The sequence below is a fragment of the Haliotis asinina genome, chromosome 2, assembly GCF_037392515.1.
Source record: "Haliotis asinina isolate JCU_RB_2024 chromosome 2, JCU_Hal_asi_v2, whole genome shotgun sequence".
Classification (NCBI taxonomy): domain Eukaryota; kingdom Metazoa; phylum Mollusca; class Gastropoda; order Lepetellida; family Haliotidae; genus Haliotis; species Haliotis asinina.
In genome coordinates, this window is record NC_090281.1 from 43,313,632 (window position 1) to 43,336,273 (window position 22,642).

General features: G+C 42.7%; 2 protein-coding genes across 2 annotated transcripts; one reads left to right on the plus strand and one right to left on the minus strand.

Annotated features, from left to right (window-relative positions):
- Positions 1-1,313: 1,313 nt before the first annotated feature.
- On the minus strand, positions 1,314-12,787 carry LOC137273745 (rhomboid-related protein 2-like). Its single transcript, XM_067806567.1, has 8 exons — positions 12,642-12,787; positions 10,301-10,450; positions 8,691-8,845; positions 7,666-7,778; positions 6,921-7,021; positions 3,941-4,040; positions 3,580-3,675; positions 1,314-2,437 (listed from the first exon to the last, which is right to left on the minus strand). The coding sequence occupies exons 1-8, from the start codon at positions 12,732-12,734 to the stop codon at positions 2,280-2,282; spliced, it is 966 nt and encodes a 321-aa protein (XP_067662668.1). The 5' UTR covers positions 12,735-12,787; the 3' UTR covers positions 1,314-2,279.
- LOC137273747 (uncharacterized) lies at positions 12,566-22,383 on the plus strand. The gene is made up of 6 exons (XM_067806570.1): positions 12,566-12,819; positions 20,045-20,126; positions 20,473-20,638; positions 20,915-21,391; positions 21,908-22,054; positions 22,251-22,383. The coding sequence occupies exons 4-6, from the start codon at positions 21,354-21,356 to the stop codon at positions 22,366-22,368; spliced, it is 303 nt and encodes a 100-aa protein (XP_067662671.1). The 5' UTR covers positions 12,566-12,819; positions 20,045-20,126; positions 20,473-20,638; positions 20,915-21,353; the 3' UTR covers positions 22,369-22,383.
- Positions 22,384-22,642: the final 259 nt, after the last annotated feature.

Here is a 22,642-nt window from a genome sequence, read left to right on the forward strand (position 1 = left end):
ACTAAAAGCTAATGTGAACATTCTGAAAGTGTTTATGTTATGCATACCTTAGATTTGTACATACGCGCACACACACTCTCTCTCACACACATACACACGCGCACACACACATTCATACTCTAGTGTGATTATATATATTTATGCTGGGCAGGGGGTAGCTGAGTGGTACAAGGATTAGCTTATGATGCCACATATATTGGTTTGCCTCTCCATCCAATGCAAATGTGCCCACTTGCCCTTGATTGTGATGTGACTGGCATGATACATATATACTAACACATGCATACATATACACTAACATTTGTATAGCGCCAATATCCAGTTCAGCTGCTCCAAGACGTTTTGTTTTTTCCTCAGTCACTGGATGTCAGTGTCAAAGGCACATCGTATTATCAATTTCAACCCCTTGGGGAGTATACAACTCTTGCTGCCACTATGCGCACCAAGTTCGTGTGAATTTTCATCTAGGTGAAGTACCTATTCACACCTGGAGGGACGGGAACACATAGTTACAATACTTTGTCAACTTCACTGCAGTTGGCTGTACCCTATACTAGGTGTTTGCACGTATTCATGTGGCCACTATCTGGTTATATACCAACGGATTCGGATTCGTGAGTTCTTTCAAGAGGACAGGGTTGTGTAATGTACACTGAGGGTTGTGACAACACTGAAAGAGTCTGCAGACAAAGCTGACTCTAGGGTTTTTACACCAGGTCACAATTGGGCTCGAGCCCAACACCTCAACCTGGTCAGCTGAGGTAAGTCAGCTGGATAACTAGCCATGGCCCTTTATTCAGCTCGCCCACCGCACCTCGCCAAATATCTCTCATTTCACAGGGTATTTATATTTTAACAAGATGTCCCTAACATTTAAACTTCTTATGTCTTAAAAATCACATACACACATTTGTATGTTGTACATTTAGTAAAACGCCATCAACATGGCAACAGAATATCTCAGCCTCAATAAAACTCTCGAACTCAGTGAGAGATGACATGCCTGTAACGTTTAGTTTTTAATTCCCATTTTAAATCTTTCATCCCAAGAGGTCATATCAATTTAGTCGCTGTGGTTTAAAGTGTCGCACCTGTCGCAGTGTATTAAAGTGCAACTCCACTCCTGTAGCAGTGGCTTAAAGCGGAACTCCGTTCCTGTTCCCGTGGTTTAAAGTGGGACTTCACTTGATGATATGACTGTTACTATGAAATATTCATAAATATGTGAAAACTGAACGTTTTCCATACAATAACGCGAACTTAACAATAAAGAAATAACAACCTACATTGTATGCTCATAAAACAAAACAGAATCGATGGCAAGGTAGATACTTTTATTGTCAAAAGTATGAACGATAATGATGAAGGTTTCAATACAAAGTATGATATGACAGATTTGACATGTGTTTTATTAGTAGAAAATATATAAACAGATTTTGGATTAGAAAAATACACATGGTGGGAACAATTCTTAATGTGACAAATGAGAAATTAAAAAAACCCACACACTTTAATTGTAACCAACAAAAATACGGCAAACATATAATAAATACAAACGAACCAAATTCATGTTCAAAGTACATTTAGGGTCCGTTCAGTTTATAGCTAGTGGAGTTGATAATTTTATGCATCACCCATTCGGTTCTGGGGAGGAAGGGGTCATCAGTTATGAACAGTAAAACCACGCGTTGGCCCAGCTGCACAATACTGAGATGGAAAACTGTGTAGTGAACTGTCTCGAAGAAATAATATGGAATGGTGAAGTTTCGGACAAAAGGACTTCATAGTAACGTGGTGTTATTGTACAACAAATCATATGGATGTTAGAAGATCTGTAATAAAGCATAAATGCCCATGTATACTGAATCTTGTACAGTTGAGCCAAAATGTCATAATACTAACAAAATCAATCAATACTATCTGAATCAAACAAGGATTGAATCCATGTTGACATGATCATGTTTCTACTTGTGTAAGCTCCATACCCGTGCGTGTTGCTGTCACCAGAATGGCGAATGTTGCATTAATTCCGGTTGGCATGATATAACGGGAATAATGTTCAAAACAGCATTGAACCAAACTCACTCACTCACTCACTCCTTCACTCAATAACAAATATATACTCATTGCTTCAAACAACCTACATACACGTACACATACTAAAAATCCATAACAACAGTCTAAAGACAAAAATATATAATCAGTTGATAGTTTCTGCTGCAAAATGATATTGGATTAGGTATAAAAAAATACACAGAAAAATCTTGAGTTAAGGCATCTTAATCCCAGTCGGTTTCGGGGTAACCTTTGTAGAAAATGTTAAACAGTATTCCAAACAGGACCGCTAGTCCGAACACTACAGAGGTGACGATTCCAAGCCTTGTTTCCCATGGGTGCCGTTGCATATTCTTCAAGATGGGCACCCCAAGTAATATACCTGTGAAAATCAATCAATCAAAACGATAAATTAAAGTTGCCCAAGGTATAGGTCGTGTCGTGCTAATCGTTCATAAAATTTAATCAATCAGGTCTATTGAAAATATACTTCTTTGAGAGGCATTCTCCAAGTTGTAAAGGTGAAGCCAAACCAGGTTCTATGGATGACCGACTTCTTTGTTGGAGTGAGTGGGACTTCACCGTGTAGGTGCCAACATCGTTATCAAGCAAGCGTGTTGAAAATAAAATAACATGATCCAACAGCAGGAATTTGATAAGCACTTTGCTCATGGTGTATCAAATGTGACCAATTTATCACAGAATGGGAAGCTTTGTTGGGGTCTAAGACATGGCGTCCAGCTATCTCCGAAAAAGCTCTTTGAGTTTGTTGGAAGGTTTGAAATAAACATAATATTTACAATATGAAAACAAAAGTGAAACCTGCCCAGTTGGACAAACATCCACTGGATATGGAGAAGACAAGTATCATCAGTAAAACTTCGCAGCGCAAAGAAAACCTAGGACCAGACTATACGTGCGAAGTGTGTTGTTGCAGCAACTTATACATTCTAATGGTGTGACGATTCATCAATATATACGCATCGATCCACGGGAAACCGGTACAGTGAATCCACACAAAGTTTAACATTGTTGTATATCCCGATATGATACTTCAAATGTGCTACTATACATCGATGTTTAACTTTGAATACTGCCGAATCGCGATATCTGTCAAGAAAAAAAGAGACTTTCATTTGAGGATTGAAATGTATGCTTACGTATTTTCCTTTAAGTAAACGTTTCTAGGTCATTCTTGCGTCAAGAACTATGTCAGATATGAGGCTCGCGTGTTATCAACATTCACATGTCCGTGTATAAATTTAATTATCTCCTTTCCGAATGACCATTGAATAATACTGGCGGAATTTGACGATATGCTTTAAAACTGTATTTGTTTTGATCTTAAGATGTTTTATAGCTGGTGTTAAGAATTAAAAATTTCTCTATCGCGAGACGTATTGCATCGCCACCGTATTGTATGGGAAATCGTACCGTATCGCAGCTTGTACGCCAATACCATCATTCACTCATTTCTTCGGCAGACAAATAAAGGAATGAAACAGTATCTATCACCATGATTACCTGTCGCAATACCTCCCAGATGAGCACCAACGGCGATCCTCCAAGAATCCTTATCCACAACATGCTGATAGATGGCACGGCCTACTTCATAGAACACTGAAAATATCACGGTGGTTTTGTATTAACGTATTTTTTATGCTTTGACCTATGATATATCATGTGGTGGATGAGCTCAGATGAACACTTTTGTTCCCTAATGTCGTTTTCGAGAGAACTAGTGTCGTGAAATTTGGCCATATTGGAATGTAATGATATCGTTTTGGAGGAGAAAATACACTTTTAATTTATCAGTACCGTTAAGTCTTGAGCGTTGATCTAATGTTTTGTCAGTTATCAAGTTCGATTGCCCTTTTCACCGTACCTAGCGGCAGGATGACGGTCAGGCGAAATGGACCAGTGGGCACTTTGAGTTCTTTGTCGAGGCACTCACAATCACATCTCATTCGCATCTCTTTCCAGTTCTGAAATAAATAACAAGCAGTTGGGCTGAAATGTGAGTGACAAAATAACTGTCGGCATTACTTCAGCTATGTGGTCGTGGTGTATGGAGAACTGTGAGTGACAAAATAACTGTCGGCATTACTTCAGCTATGTGGTCGTGGTGTATGGAGAACTGTGAGTGACAAAATAACTGTTGGCATTACTTCAGCTATGTGGTCGTGGTGTATGGAGAACTGTGAGTGACAAAATAACTGTCGGCATTACTTCAGCTATGTGGTCGTGGTGTATGGAGAACTGTGAGTGACAAAATAACTGTCGGCATTACTTCAGCTATGTGGTCGTGGTGTATGGAGAACTGTGAGTGACAAAATAACTGTCGGCATTACTTCAGCTATGTGGTCGTGGTGTATGGAGAACTGTGAGTGACAAAATAACTGTCGGCATTACTTCAGCTATGTGGTCGTGGTGTATGGAGAACTGAGACGTGGGCTAGCTAACAAATGGTGAACAGCATGAGTAGCGCGCCGTCTGTATACAAAGACATATAGTCAGCCGGTTCCCGGTACGACAGTTGGTTCTGATAACGAGTGACATCTTCCCAGGTCAAGGGAGTTATTGACAATAAAAGTCCACTTTCTACCCGTGCCCGACGTAGCGCCACTAGTCACGAGTGGGGCACGGGTACATCAACAACCCTTTGTCTTACCTCACTCACGCATGTCGCTTTATGATTGGCGTAGCGCTCTTCTATTATTTTCAAAGTACCCTGCTTACAGGCGATGTATTATTTTCGATATACACCGATGGGAATTCCGAACTCTTCTGGTGCTTCATCGGATCGTACACTTCAGCCAACCCATGTGAATCAAACGATTCGAATCATGCATCCTGCTGGTTTTTTCTGCAGGCATTGCCATAGTAGCGTCGACACAGTGTAATTCCCCTTCTTAATATTGACAGTGACTACTGAACGTCCAATCAAAATTTACTCACTGGGATGCCTGGCAAATCTTTTCCTAACCATCGCTAAATTTTGCAGACGACACAAGATAAAACGAATTTAGAGTTATCTCCCTTCTATCGAGTTGCATTCGCTAAACATCGGCAATTTTAGTGCCACTCTAGGTAAACTTAGCCTCGGTGTTGTTCGTTACACGCCACCACTGAGTCTAACAAACCCTGGTAGGAGGTCGCGTAAGGTAACCTTTGAGCGACCTATGACCGTCCAATCAATAGCGAGACGATTAACGTTTTAACCAATCAGACAACGGCTATACTTAGGGATCGGGGGGACTTACAAAAATATTCACATGACTGACACAAATCTTTCCACAAACAAAAATCCAGTCCGCATATAACACAGTTATTTGACCTGCAGTATATACGCTTTGGGGTTTCTGTTGACATGGTTACCATTAGCTAATATTTCCGCAAGATGGCATCCTTGAATATTTTCTGCGATTGTTTACTCACCGTTGTCATGGTTGTAATGTGCGTCGTGTGCATCACCCGGAAACGATCGTTTTTCTACATGGCATACGGAATTGTTTGTGTACGAACCTTTTCGAGATAAAAAGTTCAAAAGGTATGTGCGAATGTCCACTTTCGCGATTTGTTAAACTGTGTTCTGATAGGTCAATCTCAAAGGTTACCTGACGCGACCTCCCATAAGGTTTTGTTAGACTCAGTAGTGGGATGTAATGAAAAGTACTGAGGATAAGTTTACTCAGACTCAGTTTTAGTGCATCCTGCATGATTCAATGTACTTCGAGATAAAGAAGTACTACCACGAATGAGTTGCCACTGGCTGCGGGGTACACTGAAACGCACATCGCTTGTAAGTGGGGTTACATTAGCCAATCACAAAAGGACATTTATGTGTGAAGTCATGTGAAGTGATGTTATATATGTTCCTCCAAATGACCAATCAGACTCTACCTTTCATATCACTTGTCGAGTCAATATGCATCAGATCACTTGATTAAAAGCATGGGAAATACCAACCGATACAATTGTTACCTATACACATACAAATCCTGCAACCGAGTGAAATCTATACAGGAGTTGCAATGATGTTTATGGCCCGTACGCCAATATTTGTTGTATGAAGTTCATATAGAACTCTGCACACACTTGTTAGCAATGTCAGTTTAAATATACCTTCATAATTCAAGAAAAGTTCGGCATGGTAGGAATCATGAGTTGTATTGTCAGTTACCTCCCTTGTCTCGAGAAGATGGAAAAGTAGTGACTGACGGGTAATTGAGCGACGTAAACGGATTATCTGTTTCAGGAAGGTGCAATCGAAAAATTGAAGAAAATTGGCATATTTTTATGCCTACTTCCAGAAAAGTGGATCAGTTCATCTAAGTGGGTCAATGGGTATGATATGTTTGAGAACAGTTGGTCAGTTGTCACCTTCATCTTCAGAAAGGGACAAGGACTGTCCTATAGACTGGATGGTTAGATGGGTGATTGGCTGGGTGGTTGGCTGGATGGTTAGCTGGGTGTTTGGCTGCATGGTTAGCTGGGTGGTTAGCTGGGTGGTTGACTGGGTGGTTGGCTGGGTGGTTGACTGAGTGGTTGGCTGGGTGGTTGGCTGGGTGGTTAGCTGGGTGGTGAGCTGGGTGGTTAGCTGGGTGGTTGGCAGGGTGGTTGGCTGGGTGGTTAGCTGGGTGGTTAGCTGGGTGGTTGGCCGGTTGGTTAGCTGGGTGGTTGGCAGGGTGGTTGGCTGGATGGTTAGCTGGTTGGTTGGCTGGGTGGCTGGCTGGCTGGTTAGCTGGGTGGTTGGCTGGCTGATATTCCAGCTATGGGAACACGGTCTATAAGTAATCGGACATGGACCAGACAATCCAATAATCAGCAACTTTCATGCCATGAGGCTGTTCTATAGGACTCACCGTGATAACGACAGCTAGATGTGCCCCTACAAGTGTAAAGGCTCCAGCACTCGCTCCTACCAGGGCCAGGTCGTGCTCAATCACAGAATGAAGCAGGCAGCCTGAAAAAAGATAACCTCAGAATCATGATGATGGTGTACCAAAGAGCATCATTTATTATTTCATACAGACGCCCAATACTCGGTTCCATTGCCAACATGGTTATAATGCGTAAAGACTATTTCTGGTGTCACCCACCGTGACACTGGTGTAATATTGCTAAAAGCGGCGTAAAACCAAACTCACCCACCACTTCGTACATGGTGTACACGCAAGATGCCATGCTTCTTTGATGGGCATTTTAGAAGTTGCATTTGATGAAGACTGAGGACATTTTTAATGGATATACAACTTCGTTTATTCCGTAAAGGCGACATCACGAGAAAGATTCTAATGTCGTTATCACGTAAGTGATACATGAGAAACTGCTAGAGAGTATATATACATAATTTGTTATTACAATAGATTAGGGATGAGTTGTTTGTACAATAAATGGTAAGTTGATAGGAAGCCAGTAGGTGCCCGTTAGTCGCCCCTTAAGTCTGCAATAACGCCAAGGCGACGTAAAATGTTAACTCACTCACTCAGTCACCCATACGCCAAACATTCATATGACCATAGTTAATCTCTACCGCCAACGGCATATTTGAGTAACCATAGAAATATGAAAGAATCGGGTATCCACACACCATCGCTATACACATACCCGCTATGACGCCGCACAGATACACAATCATGACACGCCACCACTTGTGCACCATCTCCAGGGACAGTCCAATCCCCAGCTGGAATATCAGGTTATTCAAAATGTGCCACCACCTGAAAAATAAGATACAAATGACTGAGTGACTGGTACATCAGCAATACTCTAAAGACACCACGGCAAGTCTTGGCAGGGAGACCACCCTCTGACGGAATGAGTGGCTGCTGGACAGAGTAACGTCCCTTGGCGAACAACAAGTCCTGATAGGCTGCTCGGATCCCAGTGTTGTTAGACAGCACCTTACACGTTGGCGTCTTTAAAGCCATACGTTGCGTATCACTTCCTGCATGAGATCAGGTGGTCAGGCTCGTTGGCCTGGTTGACACGTGTCATCGGTTCCCATTTTCGCAGATAGATGCTCATGCTGTTAATCACTGGGTTGTGTGTTCTATACCCGATTATTTACAGACTGCCGTAACATAGCTGAAATATTGCTGAGTGCGGCGTGAGATAAAACGGACTGTGTACTCTCCGAAATCTGTACCTCTGGTGTAATTCCACTTCATTAAAATCAGCAGAAACGTTTTGGAATTCCTCAGGTTTTCTTTGCGGTCTAATGTTGATGAATGCTGTATTAGGTTGGACAACAAATGACGTTAAATTAACGTGTTCCTAACAGACCGTTAGAAGTTAACGGAACTTTGAGCAACATCTTTTCGCTCTCTTAACGTTAACGTTCTGTTAAGGAGTAGTTACGGACCGTCAAAATTTAACAGGCTTTTGAACAACCGGGTCCTGGTCTTCAGGAACGCTTGTAGTAAGAGGCGACAAGTGGGACACGTGTCATCGTAAGTCACTTGCGTAGAACGATACTCATGCTGTTGATACGTCTTGATTGTCTGGTCCTGACTCGACTGTTTACACACCGCAGTCATATGTAGTGCCACATTAAATAACATGCAAACAAAACAATTGTACAATATGTGCGACAAAAATGTTTGCTTGCGTGATACAAAAGGTTTACATACCCATTGTGGATAAACATGTACGTAATGAATCTCCACGCCTCGTAGCGTTTGGCCGGCAGGTAGATGAGAGGACTGTAGTGGGGGTACCCGCTCGCAAAGGTCACGGGAGTGTTGGTGTTGGCAAGTTCAGCGGCATATACCACGCATATTATCAACTGTTGAGGAGAAAACGTGCAACAGAATTCATGCATCACCAGTAACAGGCCCCCCTAAGTAATCGAAGGAATTACAGCAAATTTGAAGGAATTGCATCTCAAATGTAAACAAACGCAGCCCACTCGCGAAACAACTGCAGCCATATCGGCAATTTAGCGGTAATAACAGAAACACATCGGCCATACCGGAAGCAATGTCGGTAATACTTGAAACACACTCGGCCAGCTTCGGAGATTTTTCGGCTCACATCCGTGATTTGTCGGTCGCGAACGGAAACCCACGCAGCAAAACATGGCGTCGTTCGAAGAAGCACCCGTCTCGGTGAGTTTTGTTCTTAGTTCCTACTATTACATTTTTATACTTATCCATCTTTGACCACCCTTGTTGAATTCGTTTAGGTATGAGGGGTTGTTGAGGCTATAGCTTATTTTTTCAGGAACAGACTGTCACTGCAGAAGAGTGTCACAAGTCATGCCCCTGGAGGTTGTTTACATCTGAAAAATCTCCGAAGCTGGCCGAGTGTGTTTCAAGTATTACCGACATTGCTTCCGATATGGCCGATGTGTTTCTGTTATTACCGCTAAATTGCCGATATGGCTGCAGTTGTTTCGCGAGTGGGCTGCGTTTGTTTACATTTGAGATGCCATTCCTTCAAATTTGCTGTAATTCCTTCGATTACTTAGGGGGGCCTGAGTAACTAGTCTATATTATATGTGCGTGCGTGCGTGTTTCGATACACTCCACTACCGAGTCTAACAAAACCTAATGGGAGGTCGCGTCAGGTAACCTTTGAGACTGACCAATCAGAACACAGCTTACCAAATCGCGAAAGTGGACATTCGCACATGCCTTCGTACCCGAACAATTCCGAATGCTATTTAGCGTACGCTCGCTGCCGGGTGATACACACGGCATACGTACAACCATGACAACGGTGAGTAACAGTCGCTGAAAATGGTGTTTTTGGCAGTATTCAAGGATGTCATCTTGCGGAAATATTAGCTAATGGTAACCATGTCAACAGAAACCCCAAAGCGTATATACTGCAGGTCAAATGATTGTGTTATATGCGGATGTTTGTTTGTGGAGAGATCAGTGTCAGTGACGTGAATATTTTGAAAGTCCCTCCGATCCCTAAATAGTAGCCGTTGTCTGATTGGTTAACTATTTAACCGTTTCGCGTTTGATTGGAAGTCATTGGTCGCTCAAAGATTACCTTACGCGACCTTCTACTAGGTTTTGTTGGACTCATTGGTGGAGTGTAACGAAATACACTGAGACTAAGTTTACTTAGACTGATCTTTCTTAATCAATCGATATTTAAAAACGTTTATGGATCTCTATGATGCACATAGATAACCACTCCTAGTTAAGACAAGCATGGTGTTTGGGTTGCAATCTGTGTGTTTTATTTTGAATGGAATAAGACGTGGGGTGTAGATATGAAAGCTCACCTGGATCATGCTGATTATTGGTATGAACAAAGCCGGGGGCCAGCAGTTGCACTTAACCAGGTAGTCGCTCTTCTTCACCCCAAACCCTATAAACGTGATACACGGCTGCAACATGCATCTCTTGCACGGGTGCATGTTCTCATCCGGGACCTGGACACCATATGAAGGAAACGCAGTTGTCAGACGTCTCATTATTTCATGCACTACTACTACTACTACTACTACTACTACTACTACTACTACTACTACTACTACTACAGTAGCAGAGCTGATGATAAATGTACAAGCCTCGAAAAGGACTGAGATTTTATGCCGGTGTTGACAACTTATCGGATTGGACAGAAGCCGGATTTGACAGCTTCCATTGTACTACTTCAGTATTTAAGAAACAGATAATTCTTTTAAGGATTCCTCAGTGAAATGGGGGATTCAGTAACAACACACACCTCTACCACGAATTATTAATTTGGTGTTAAACTGGGTAACTACGGTACGGGTTGCCGCGGCTTTTTAAGGCTATCAAAAACAGTTATGACTCACATGCATACAGGTGTAAGCGTTAAGATTATCAAAACACACGGATGTCACCTCTGCATTTATCTCCCATTTGAACTATATATAAACACTCGAAGCCGGCAAACTTTACAACGTCAATGTATGGCGATAGCAACTCTATTCTCATCAGACAGAACGCGGATTGTTAAAATTCAAATGTGAGTTATCAGTTCTATAAATACAGTTGGAAGCGAAAAGTGTCCTTTGTACGATCATTGAGTAGGAGGCACTGAAAGCAACGTTGTCGACATGACATCAGCAGTGTTGTAGCGGCTATTCAAACACGGGCTTTCGACCTTGACATATGTGACCCTTGACACGGTATGACATATTCGGAGTGCTGTTCTACTTCTAAACCGTCGTTATGCAAATATGTTGTACACTATTCAAACACTGTCATCAAATTCATATTTTAAACTCCGGTGTGATGCGGTGACATTGAGCATGCGATAAATCTTTGCATGAGACAGACATTTTCATCGAACGTTTAGATATAGCTAGGGGGTCAGTTTAAATAACAATCAACTGCACCGTGAGCAAAGAAACTGTTAAACGTCAATTTTCGTTGAAGGCTGTTGATAATTTCTTTGTACCCATATCGATGCTCATGCTGTTGATCACTGGATTGTTTGGCCCAGACTGGATTATTTATTTACCGCCGCCATATTGCTGAGTGTAGCGTAATTCGCATTCCACGTCATCAGTATACAGAAAATAACGGGCGTCACCTCGTTTAATATAGAACAAACTTTATGGATAACAACTTCTTTATTTGTCATCCATTAAGTATGGTCTACATTGCATGTCAAAACGTCTAAAATATCACTGAAACATGTTCCCTCGATTTCCAACGTGGATGTGAGGTCAGGGTTTTCTAGAACAAACATATCCAGTATAACACATTTTATGTCTACAGTTTATAGCAAATCTATGTTACTGAAATTTCGTAAAAAAAGAGAAAATCACTTGGTTCCTATTTATTCCATTTCAGAAAGATAATCAAACATCCAAACATCAGTCTTATTCGTTAAAACAACTCATTCCATACTCGATATCAATGTCTATTTTTCACACATTACACAAATATATTCACAAATATTATTCAGATCTAATTTTAGGCCGTTCGATATTTGGGAGTTTCCGATGCTATTTTAGGACATTGTCTCAGCTATCGCAGATTGTGAAACATGGGGAATCCCCTCTGAGAAAGTAGTCCTGATACCTATTGTTTTATTCAGGTATTGGTCTATAACTGTCAAATTCAACCATAAACGCAAAAAGGGGATAACATACATACTTTGTATCCATATGTATATGAATTATGGGTAAAGAATCTCATGTCCGTATACAGGAATCGCCATGAACAGGTATTTCGTTATTACGCACTTGGTTTACCAAGTGCATGTTTTTGTAATGAACAGAGACATAAATAGACGGAACGATTGTATAAAATAAGGAACACTGGAAAACGGTTTTGTTAAAGATTTTGGTTCAATATCAGAGAGATTCCTGGTATTACAGTGACTAAGTCTGCAACGAACAGGACCAGTTTCCTGGTTACAATGGCAGCGGCAAGATAAGTAGGGTAACAGGTAAACTGTCTCTTGAAAAACCACGCAGGTAATACCACGTCTCCATGGCGAATGGGTTAAACTCTCATGCTTGATCACATGAGCCGTTATTGACACATATAAACATACTTCGAATACCACGATCGGAGCGAACGCTTGAGACTACTTGTATCATTGATCAACCAGCCACCACTGAAATACTGGCATAGACTTACATAATATGATCCTCCCGATTCGGTGATACCGATGTCAATTTCGTCGATGGCATCCCGATCATCTTCATATCTGCATTTGATTCCCCAACCCATGACGACTATCTCCGAGAGCTGACTGCTGACTTGTGAACAGTGGCTGTCGACCCACGCTTGTAAGATGACGGTATAACGAGGTAGTGTGAGTATCGTAGCGTATCAGCTAATGTGTTTGTTTGCACACGGTACCATATTTACCGCAATAATTACTTGCTCTTCTCGGGGTAAATGACCGTTCATAATCAATGGTTACTGGAGATGTTGACTCTGTGTGCGTGTGCGTGTGCGTGTGCGTGTGCGTGTGCGTGTGCGTGTGCGTGTGTGTGTGTGTGTGTGTTCGTATTGTACACACCATGTAGGTTGGAGGGGAGGGATCAGCAATTTTGTACGTAATAATACTTTAAAGTTATGCTTAAAAATATGGGAAGGGGGCAGGGACGTAAATGATTTCGTACATGATATACAAGAGTGTGTATAGGGGTGGGGATACGGGGATGTTCACTATTTTTATACACGAACCTTACCATGGATGTTCACATTGTACATGCTTCTCCATATCTGCTGCTGCTCTTCCTCCTCATCATCATCGCCATCACCACCATGATCTCTCTCCCCCCCCCCCCCCATCCTCCCCATACAAACGCCCTTTAGGTGTATATATGCAAAACTCTCTCTCACACACACAAACGCACGCACGCACGCACACACACACAAAGAAACACAAAAAACGTTAAAGTACATCGTATTTACTGATGCTAATCTGTTTTACGTAACATCTCTTTATTAACAGTTAAGAATCCGTGGCTTGTAAACATAAACTGTATATTTACATGGATGTGTATAAACAGAGACCATACTACGGATATCATATGGTTCCTGATTTAATGCAAAATTATCAATTTAGCTAATTTGTAACAGGCACGTGAAGTTTGTGTTGAAGGTTTATTCACTGCAGCTTCTGAAAGGTTCAGAGCCTGAACTAAACGTGTAACAGGGGCACAGTGGTGGTTAGGTGGTCTCACCATGGGGCTGCTCCGTCTATTGCCTGCTTATATAACATCTCGGGTAGCACTGGAGTGTACATAATTCATGATTTCACTGTAAAGCGGGTATCAACGGATCCTGTTTATGTTTACGCTTATGGACGCTGTATTAAAAATTGGTATAAACTATTGAATATGCCAGTATCTTGTCTACACAGAAAGTGTTATAACTTGTTACTGTTAGACGCTAGCAATGGAAAAACAAACTGGGTATAGAAAACGTAGGTTATTACTGTACAGTATGGGATTTGGATATGTATGGGAAGACAGTATAGTAGTAGCTTAAATTCCTTTCTGTCTGAATTTATGACCAGGACCCATCAAATTCTGAAACTTATCCATATTCTCTTTTTAAGTTTAATCTCTCTGTGGAACCATATCTTAGTGTTATCAACTTTCGCATTGCTCTTGCACAGTTTCGCTGTGGTTCCCATCAGCTGACTATTGAGACAGGTAGATGCACAAATATGCCAAGACATCACAGGTTGTGTAATACGTCTGATAATGGATATACTGAAAACGGGTATCACTTCCTTTTAGTGTGTACCGCATATAGTTCATTGCGCACTAAATACATTCCTGCTAAGTTCTGTACGTATCCTTCTTTGCAAAATTTTAATATGTCCTCAAACAACACTTCTGTAATTAGAAACGTAGCAATGTTAATATACTTTGCTGCAAAGTACAGTCAATCAAATATGGCTGCAAGCAAGTAATGTTGTAATGTGGGCCCATGGCCTACATACATTCTGTGAATAAAGTGTGATATAACAGCTATGTACTGTACTCAATGTGTAGGACAAAATGTACAAAACATTGTGTTATTCCATGACTAATTCGGGATATTTGTTGTTCATGAAATTAGCGTTGTACATATACGACACGGATTAAATCATCCACGTCTGTCTCACAAGCCCATCAAATTTTCCGTTCCTCAAGCCGTCTCTGTAGAAAAATCGGGCCCTTGTTTTGTAGAAAACAAACCTATTTCTTCTCCGGGAATGTTTAGGGAGAATGCTTCATACATGGATATGTACATAGATATACACGAAGGGACACCAATCTAAGTTTTACCGAAGACATACTGTTCGTCTTCATAGCTACAATTCGATCCCCCAAATCACCTGTCGTAGGACTTTTAACAATAAACCCGTTTAGTGGAACAGGGTCGGGGCTACTGACGATCCAACCACTGGAGCGTTGCACTGTGTCCCCAGATACGTCGTATTATTCTCAATAGATGCGCCCACATATGCCAAGGCAAAGTCTAAATAATTTATTTAATCGAAAGGAATGACTGCCTACGGGTGTTCCTCCTTTTAAGAAAGAAGGTATGACAGTTTCCCGTTAATGTTAATATGATTGACTAAACATTTAGGGGACGTAGGATTGATATCCTAGGTAGTGGGTTGCAAGCAAGCAAAAAGCAAAAAAAAAAAAAAAAAAAAAAAAAAAACCAAAACAATCAAACGATAACTATTTCGCAGAAAATTCCTTAAATACATGTATATAATTATACTGTATACTTTTTTTTTATTATGTTGTACGACACATTATATATGATATTTCGTTGTTGCAGTTCTAATTTAGTTGTGTGTGTATGCCTGATTTGTTGAATGGCGTTTGGAGCTGCTAGTATAGCGATGACACAGCTGTAAGCATGATAAAGGTCCACTCTGGCTTCTCATCAACCTGCCTTGCTCACATTGCTCGAGACTGGCTTCCCACTACCTGCCTAATTACCTTATATTCACTTACATTCACTCATTGTAATCTCATTTATTTTAGCTCATCATGTAACTTTCTTTGATGTTTTTTCCCACCTTTGCTATTCTTGTCTCAGTATCACATATGCATGTATCTTGTATCTGTTGTACCCTATAATTCCCTACATGGTTGAAAACGGTACAAGAACCTATACTGATTCTATTGTTAGAATAATGAAGCTGATCTTCCACAAAGTCACCGCGATCTCTGTATGCCTGGGGCTGAGAAAATACTTCCTACAAAACAAGTCTTCATCCCCACCCAACAGAGAATACCATTAAAATGGCAGTCCTGGACAAGGGCCACACACAAGTGTCTGTCTCTTGTTGTTTGTTCCACTCACACCTATACCATGTTTGTATTACACGTTCAAATCTGGTTACGAGTCTTGTGGTAAAATCGTATTACGTTCTCCAAACACACAGATCAGTTGCAGAAACAGCCCCACATGCGTAGCTATAAGAGATCTCAATCGGTTGCGCTTCGCTCAATTTGCTGTCAATATAACAGGGCAGCATTGCAATCGGAGTAGTGATGTCACGATTTCACAGTAAACTGATCCCTCGTCATATAGTACCTTACAAAGGATTACAATTTGTGAAAACAAACTATCCTCCTTAAATATTTTCACCTTCAAAGTCAGATTGTTTTTTTCCCCACCAAGAAACATTAAGAACACTTTTTTGTGCTGATACACAAACACTTTTATTATTTATATACAGTTTATGATCGATATGTATGCTGGTGACGGTGCGCCATGCATTGGTGGATGTTGTGGTGTACTCCTGTATGTCGGTGACGGTGTGCCATGCATTGGTGGATGTTGTGGTGTACTCCTGTATGTCGGTGGCGGTGTGCCATGCATTAGTGGATGTTGTGGTGTCCTCATGTATGCTCGTGGCGGTGCACGATGCATTGGTGGATGTTGTGGTGTGCTCATGTATGCCAGTGACGATGCGCCATGCATTGGTGGATGAGATGGTGGTGGCTCATGTATACCGATAGTGATGCACCATGCATTGGTGGATGTTGTGGTGTGCTCATGTATGCCGGTGGCGTTGCACGATGCATTGGTGGATGTTGTGTTGTACTCATGTATGCCGGTGGCGTTGCACGATGCATTGGTGGATGTGATGGTGGTGTCTCATGTATGAGGGTGGTGGTGCCCATTCATTGGTGGATGTTGTGGTGTACTCATGTATGTCGGTGGTGGTGCCCCATGCATTGGTGGATGTTGTTATGTACTCATGTGTGTCGGTGGTGGTGCCCCATACATTGGTGGATGTTGTGGTGTACTCATGTATGCCAGTGGTGGTGCCCCATGGATTGGTGGATGTTGTGGTGTACTCATGTATGTCAGTGGCGGTGTGCCATGCATTGGTGGATGTTGTGGTGTAGTCATACATGCCGGTGGCGGTGCGCCAAGCAGTGGTGGATGTTGTGGTGTGCTCATGTATGTCAGTGGCGGTGTGCCATGCATTGGTGGATGTGATGGTGGTGTCTCATGTATGAGGGTGGTGGTGCCCATTCATTGGTGGATGTTGTAGTGTACTCATGTATGTCAGTAGCGGTGTGCCATGCATTGGTGGATGTGATGGTGGTGGCTCATGTATACCGATAGTGATGCGCCATGCATTGGTGGATGTTGTGGTGCACTCATGTATGCCGGTGGCGTTGCACGATGCATTGGTGGATGTTGTGTTGTACTCATGTATACCGGTGGCTTTGCACGATGCATTGGTGGATGTTGTGTTGTACTCATGTATGCCGGTGGCTTTGCACGATGCATTGGTGGATGTTGTGTTGTACTCATGTATGCCTGTGGCTTTGCACGATGCATTGGTGGATGTTGTGTTGTACTCATGTATGCCTTTGGCGGCGCGCCATGCATTGGTGGATGTGATGGTGGTGTCTCATGTATGAGGGTGGTGGTGCCCATTCATTGGTGGATGTTGTGGTGTACTCATGTATGTCAGTGGTGGTGCCCCATGCATTGGTGGATGTTGTTACGTACTCATGTGTGTCGGTGGTGGTGCCCCATACATTGGTGGATGTTGTGGTGTACTCATGTATGCCAGTGGTGGTGCCCCATGGATTGGTGGATGTTGTGGTGTACTCATGTATGTCAGTGGCGGTGTGCCATGCATTGGTGGATGTGATGGTTATGTCTCATGTATGCCTGTGGTGGTGCACCATGCATTGGTGGATGTTGTGGTGTAGTCATACATGCCGGTGGCGGTGCGCCAAGCAGTGGTGGATGTTGTGGTGTGCTCATGTATGTCAGTGGCGGTGTGCCATGCATTGGTGGATGTGATGGTTATGTCTCATGTATGCCTGTGGTGGTGCACCATGCATTGGTGGATGTTGTGATGTAGTCATGCATGCCGGTGGCGGTGCGCCAAGCATTGGTGGATGAGATGGTGGTGGCTCATGTATACCGATAGTGGTGCCCCATGCATTGGTGGATGTTGTTATGTACTCATGTATGTCGGTGGTGGTGCCCCATGCATTGGTGGGTGTTGTGGTGTACTCATGTATGCCGTTGGTGGTGCACCATGCATTGGTGGATGTTGTGGTGTACTCATGTATGTCAGTGGCGGTGTGCCATGCATTGGTGGATGTGATGGTGGTGTCTAATGTATGCCTGTGGTGGTGCACCATGCATTGGTGGATGTTGTGTTGTACTCATGTATGTCAGTGGTGGTGTGCCATTCATTGGTGGATGTGATGGTTATGTCTCTTGTATGAGGCTGGCGGTGTGCCATGCATTGGTGGATGTTGTGGTGTACTCATGTATGCCGTTGGTGGTGCACCATGCATTGGTGGATGTTGTGATGTACTCATGTATACCGGTGGTGGTGCCCCATGCCGGTGGGGGTGTGACATCCATTGGTGGATGTGATGGTTATGTCTCATGTATGCCTTTGGTGGTGCCCCATGCATTGGTGGATGTTGTGGTGTGCTCATGTATACCAATGGCGGTTCGCCATGTATCGGTAGATATTATGGTGCCGTCTCATGTATGAGGGTTGTGGTGCCCCATGAATTAGTGTATGTGATGGTGGTGTATCATGTATGCTGGTGGTGGTGCCCCATGCACTGGTGGATGTTGTGGTGTACTCATGTATGCCGGTGGTGGTGCGCAATGCATTGGTGGATGTGGTGTTCGACTCATATATGCCGGTGGCGGTGCGCCTTGCATTGGTGGATGTTCTGGTGTGCTCACGTATGCCTGTGGCTGTGCGCCATGGATTGGTGGATGTGATGGTGGTGTCTCATGTATGAGGGTGGTGGTGCCCCATGCATTTTTGAATGTTGTGGTGTGCTCATGTATGCCTGTGGTGGTGCACCGTGCATTTGGTGGATGTTGTTGTGTACTCATGTATGCCGGTGGTGGTGCCCCATGCATTGGTGAGTGTGATGGTGGTGTACTCAAGTATGCCGGTGGTGGTGTCCCATGCATTGGTGGATGTTGTGGTGTCCTCATGTATGCCTGTGGCTGTGCACAATACATTGGTGGATGTTGTGGTCTACTGATGTATGCCGGTGGTGGTGCCTCCTGTCGGTGTCGTTGTGCCATCCATTGGTGGGTGTGATGGTTAGGTCTCATGTATGCCTGTGGTGGTGCCCCATGCATTGGTGAATGTTGTGGTGTACTCATTCATGCTGGTGGCGGTGCACCATGCATTGGTGGATATTGTGGTCTACTGATGTATGCTGGTGGCGGTGCACCATGTGTTACTGGATGTGATGATGGTGGCTCATATATGCCGGTGGTGGTGCCCCATGCATTGGTGGATGTTGTGGTGTACTCATGTATGGCTGCGGCGGTGCCCCATGCATTGGTGGATGTTTTGGTGTACTCATGTATGCCGGTAGCTGTGCACCGTGCATTGGTGGATGTTTTGGTGTACTCAGGTATACCGGTGGTGGTGCACCATGCATTGGTGGATGTTGCGATGTACTCATGTATGCTGGTGGTGGTGCACCATGTATTGGTGGATGTTTTGGTGTCCCATGTAATGCCGGTGGTGGTGCACCATGCATTGGTGAATGTGATGGTGGTGTCTCATGTACATGTATTGTTGTGTACGATGTTGAGATGATTTTTTTTACTTTAAACAAAACGTAAACCAGACATAGTGAAATTAATATCCACGTCATTTTATCTTGCAACTGAAAATTTAAGTCTTAGAATTTTATTCAACTTAGGATAAAAGTTGTTTAACAAACGATTATAGATTCAAATCGTTATTACTGGTTTGTATTGCAAGGAGGTAAGCGCAGCAGTTAGAACAGTGAAACAAGAGCACGTGCGGTACGTGATGAGCGTTAACTTAGACCAACCCAACTTCTCGACGTTTTATTTAATGTGCACCCCAAACCCCCTGTAATGCAAACAAAGAAAGTGATTTGAAATTATGATCGTTTCTTTAACAACTTTTATTTTAAGTTGAATAAAATTCTGAGAATTAAATGTTCAATTGGCAAGGTATAAAATTATAAGAAATTTGCCATCGTAATTTCATTTTATTCGATTTACGTTTTTGTTTAAAGAGACTTTCATCGGTACGCTTTCACGGCAAACGGACTGTAATCGCAGAATAACACGAGTGAGTCACGAAAGCGATGAGCAGTGGTAAGCACATCACAATTTACAACATTCCCACCCACGGACGACAGTTTGTTTTAATTCATTTACATTGAATGTTCCATACACCTAGGTCACTTTGGGTTTAACTTGTAATTTTAAATTTACAATGGGTTATACCTGTATTGAATTAGCCGTTGATTATGTTTTAGCTATATTAATAAGTCTGTAATTAATGAAAGAAAATTTTGTTTCGTTTTGTTTCAATAATGAATATTACCAGGTCTTACTTGGCTCACGCTAAATAAGAAAACATGCCTCTGTGCAAACACTTGTGATTGAGGTGCTTTCAGTAGCTCTAATCCTTTGTTTCGGGTTCGGCGACCACGATTAGGTTGCGTAAGCGAGCGACCCGAAGCGAGCGACAGAAGCCCGCTTGGAGTTTGAGCACCCACCTATAGTGATGTGAAATATTCGTCGTGGGGACAGAAAGTCTTGAAATCCTGTAGAGGTAGGACCACTTCAAGGATTCTTCGGAAGGGCGACAGAGGACCAGACAGGTAGGTGTTTTCATATCTAGTTGGAAGAAAATATGCATCTTCATGGATATTTGTTTAATATACAGTGCACACTCATTCTCTCATAGTACACAGCCATTTAGGTACAGATGGGAAAGGTTGATACTGGTTTCTGCATGGTTTCTCTCATAGTATGAGGCTCGTCGTTGGAAAATTGCCCAAAGCGGCAGAAAACCACACTTACTCGCTGTTGTTAATCCAATCTACATCCGAGAGAAATGTGATTACTGATGCTTATGCATGACTCATTTCTTTCAGACGCAGGAACCCTGACACACTCTGGATTTGGTGTTGTGTCACTCTAAACCCTTCCACCTGGACTTTAGTACACTGACTTTCCGAGGGTCCGATGGGATGAGCTTTTGTCTCATGGTGGCTCCATTGTGCGTCTGCTCTCCGCGTAGCCCCCTGCCGAGCGTACATGGAGTAGGTTCGGTGCTAGGGCCTGACTGTACAGTCAGGATGGTTGTTACAGCAACCCAGCTAGTTTAGGGTTGGCACACTCTGTGGCCCCAGTCTTTTCAGCACCCCCAGTAGACCCAATGCTGACTGCACTTGACTGGTAGATTTAGGGGTTAGTGTAGATAGGGCCCCCCTTCGTGCATGCCCTGTACGATGCTATCTATTGATAGTATAACTTAGTGTTAACCCACCATTCCGTCCTTCAATAGGTAGTTCGAGACAAAGCAAGTCCCGGATGGTCACTTTGAAAGTCAGTGTGCTGGCCACCTGCTGGTAAAGTATTCACTATTTCAGTTTAAAGCTTAATTTACATTTTGTTTTTCACGTCCCGATATATTTGCTTTGCATTTAAATGTAAGGGGATCGTCGAATAACCGAATGGTTAAAGCGTTCGCTCATGACGATCCAAACAACCTATTTCGATTTCCCATATCTGAATGATGTGTGAAGCATATATTTGTTGTTTCTCCCCGTGATATAGCTAGTATATTGCTGAAAGCGGTGTAAAAGGACACTCATGCAGTCATAATCTGTGTGAGAGGCATAAATTATGTAAAGTGTTCTTTGCCTTTTTAAGTAGAACCGTTGCTTACGCATGCAACTGTTCCTCTCAAACAATCTTTTGAATAAACCATAACCTGCAATGCATCCTTGTTTATCATGACGTCTACTGCAAAATTACAACTTGAGTTTCATGTTTGAGATTTTACGTGTAGGCATATAAGTTGCATTTATGCACACAGTAAGTGCCAGCGATGTAAACTATATTCTCTGTACTGTTATGAGCAGGGATGCCATCTACCTGGGGGCGGAAATGGACCCCGAAGTCCCCCAGAGGCAGGACGACTGCCAAGAAGATATTCCGTGGACAGAAGTGGATCAAGGTCTCCTCTGGTGGCAGGACAACGACCACAAAGCCGCCAGACTACCAGGAAGGCAAGTTCTCCAAACTATCCTTTGAAGACGACATACAATATATTCTTGTTGACAATGACGTCATGAGCAAGTTACAACTTGTGTTTCAGGTTACAGCGTTTTCCTGACCAAAAAGCATATGCTTTTAATATTTATTATCTATGTAGTAAGTATCAGTGATATGAAACATTAACCTATTCGTTATCGTTACTATTAGGAACGTGGATGCCATCGTCCTGGGGGCGGAAATGGACCCTGAAGTCCCCCAGAGGCAGGACGACTGCCAAGAAGATATTCCATGGATAGACGTGAACCAAGTTTCTTCGGAAGGGTGACAGAGGACCAGAGAGGCAGGTGTTTTCAACTCTATTTGGAAGAAAATATTTGTTTCATATTTAGTGCACACTAATTCTCTCATAGAAAACAGCCATTTAGGAGTAAGTGAGTTTAGTTTTACGCCGCACTCAGCAATATTCAGCTATAAGGTGACGGTCTGTAAATAATCGAGTCTGAACAAGACAATCCAGTGATCAACAACACGAGCATCGATCTGCGCAAATGGGAACCGATGACATGTTTCAACCAAGAAGTCAGCGAGTCTGACCACCC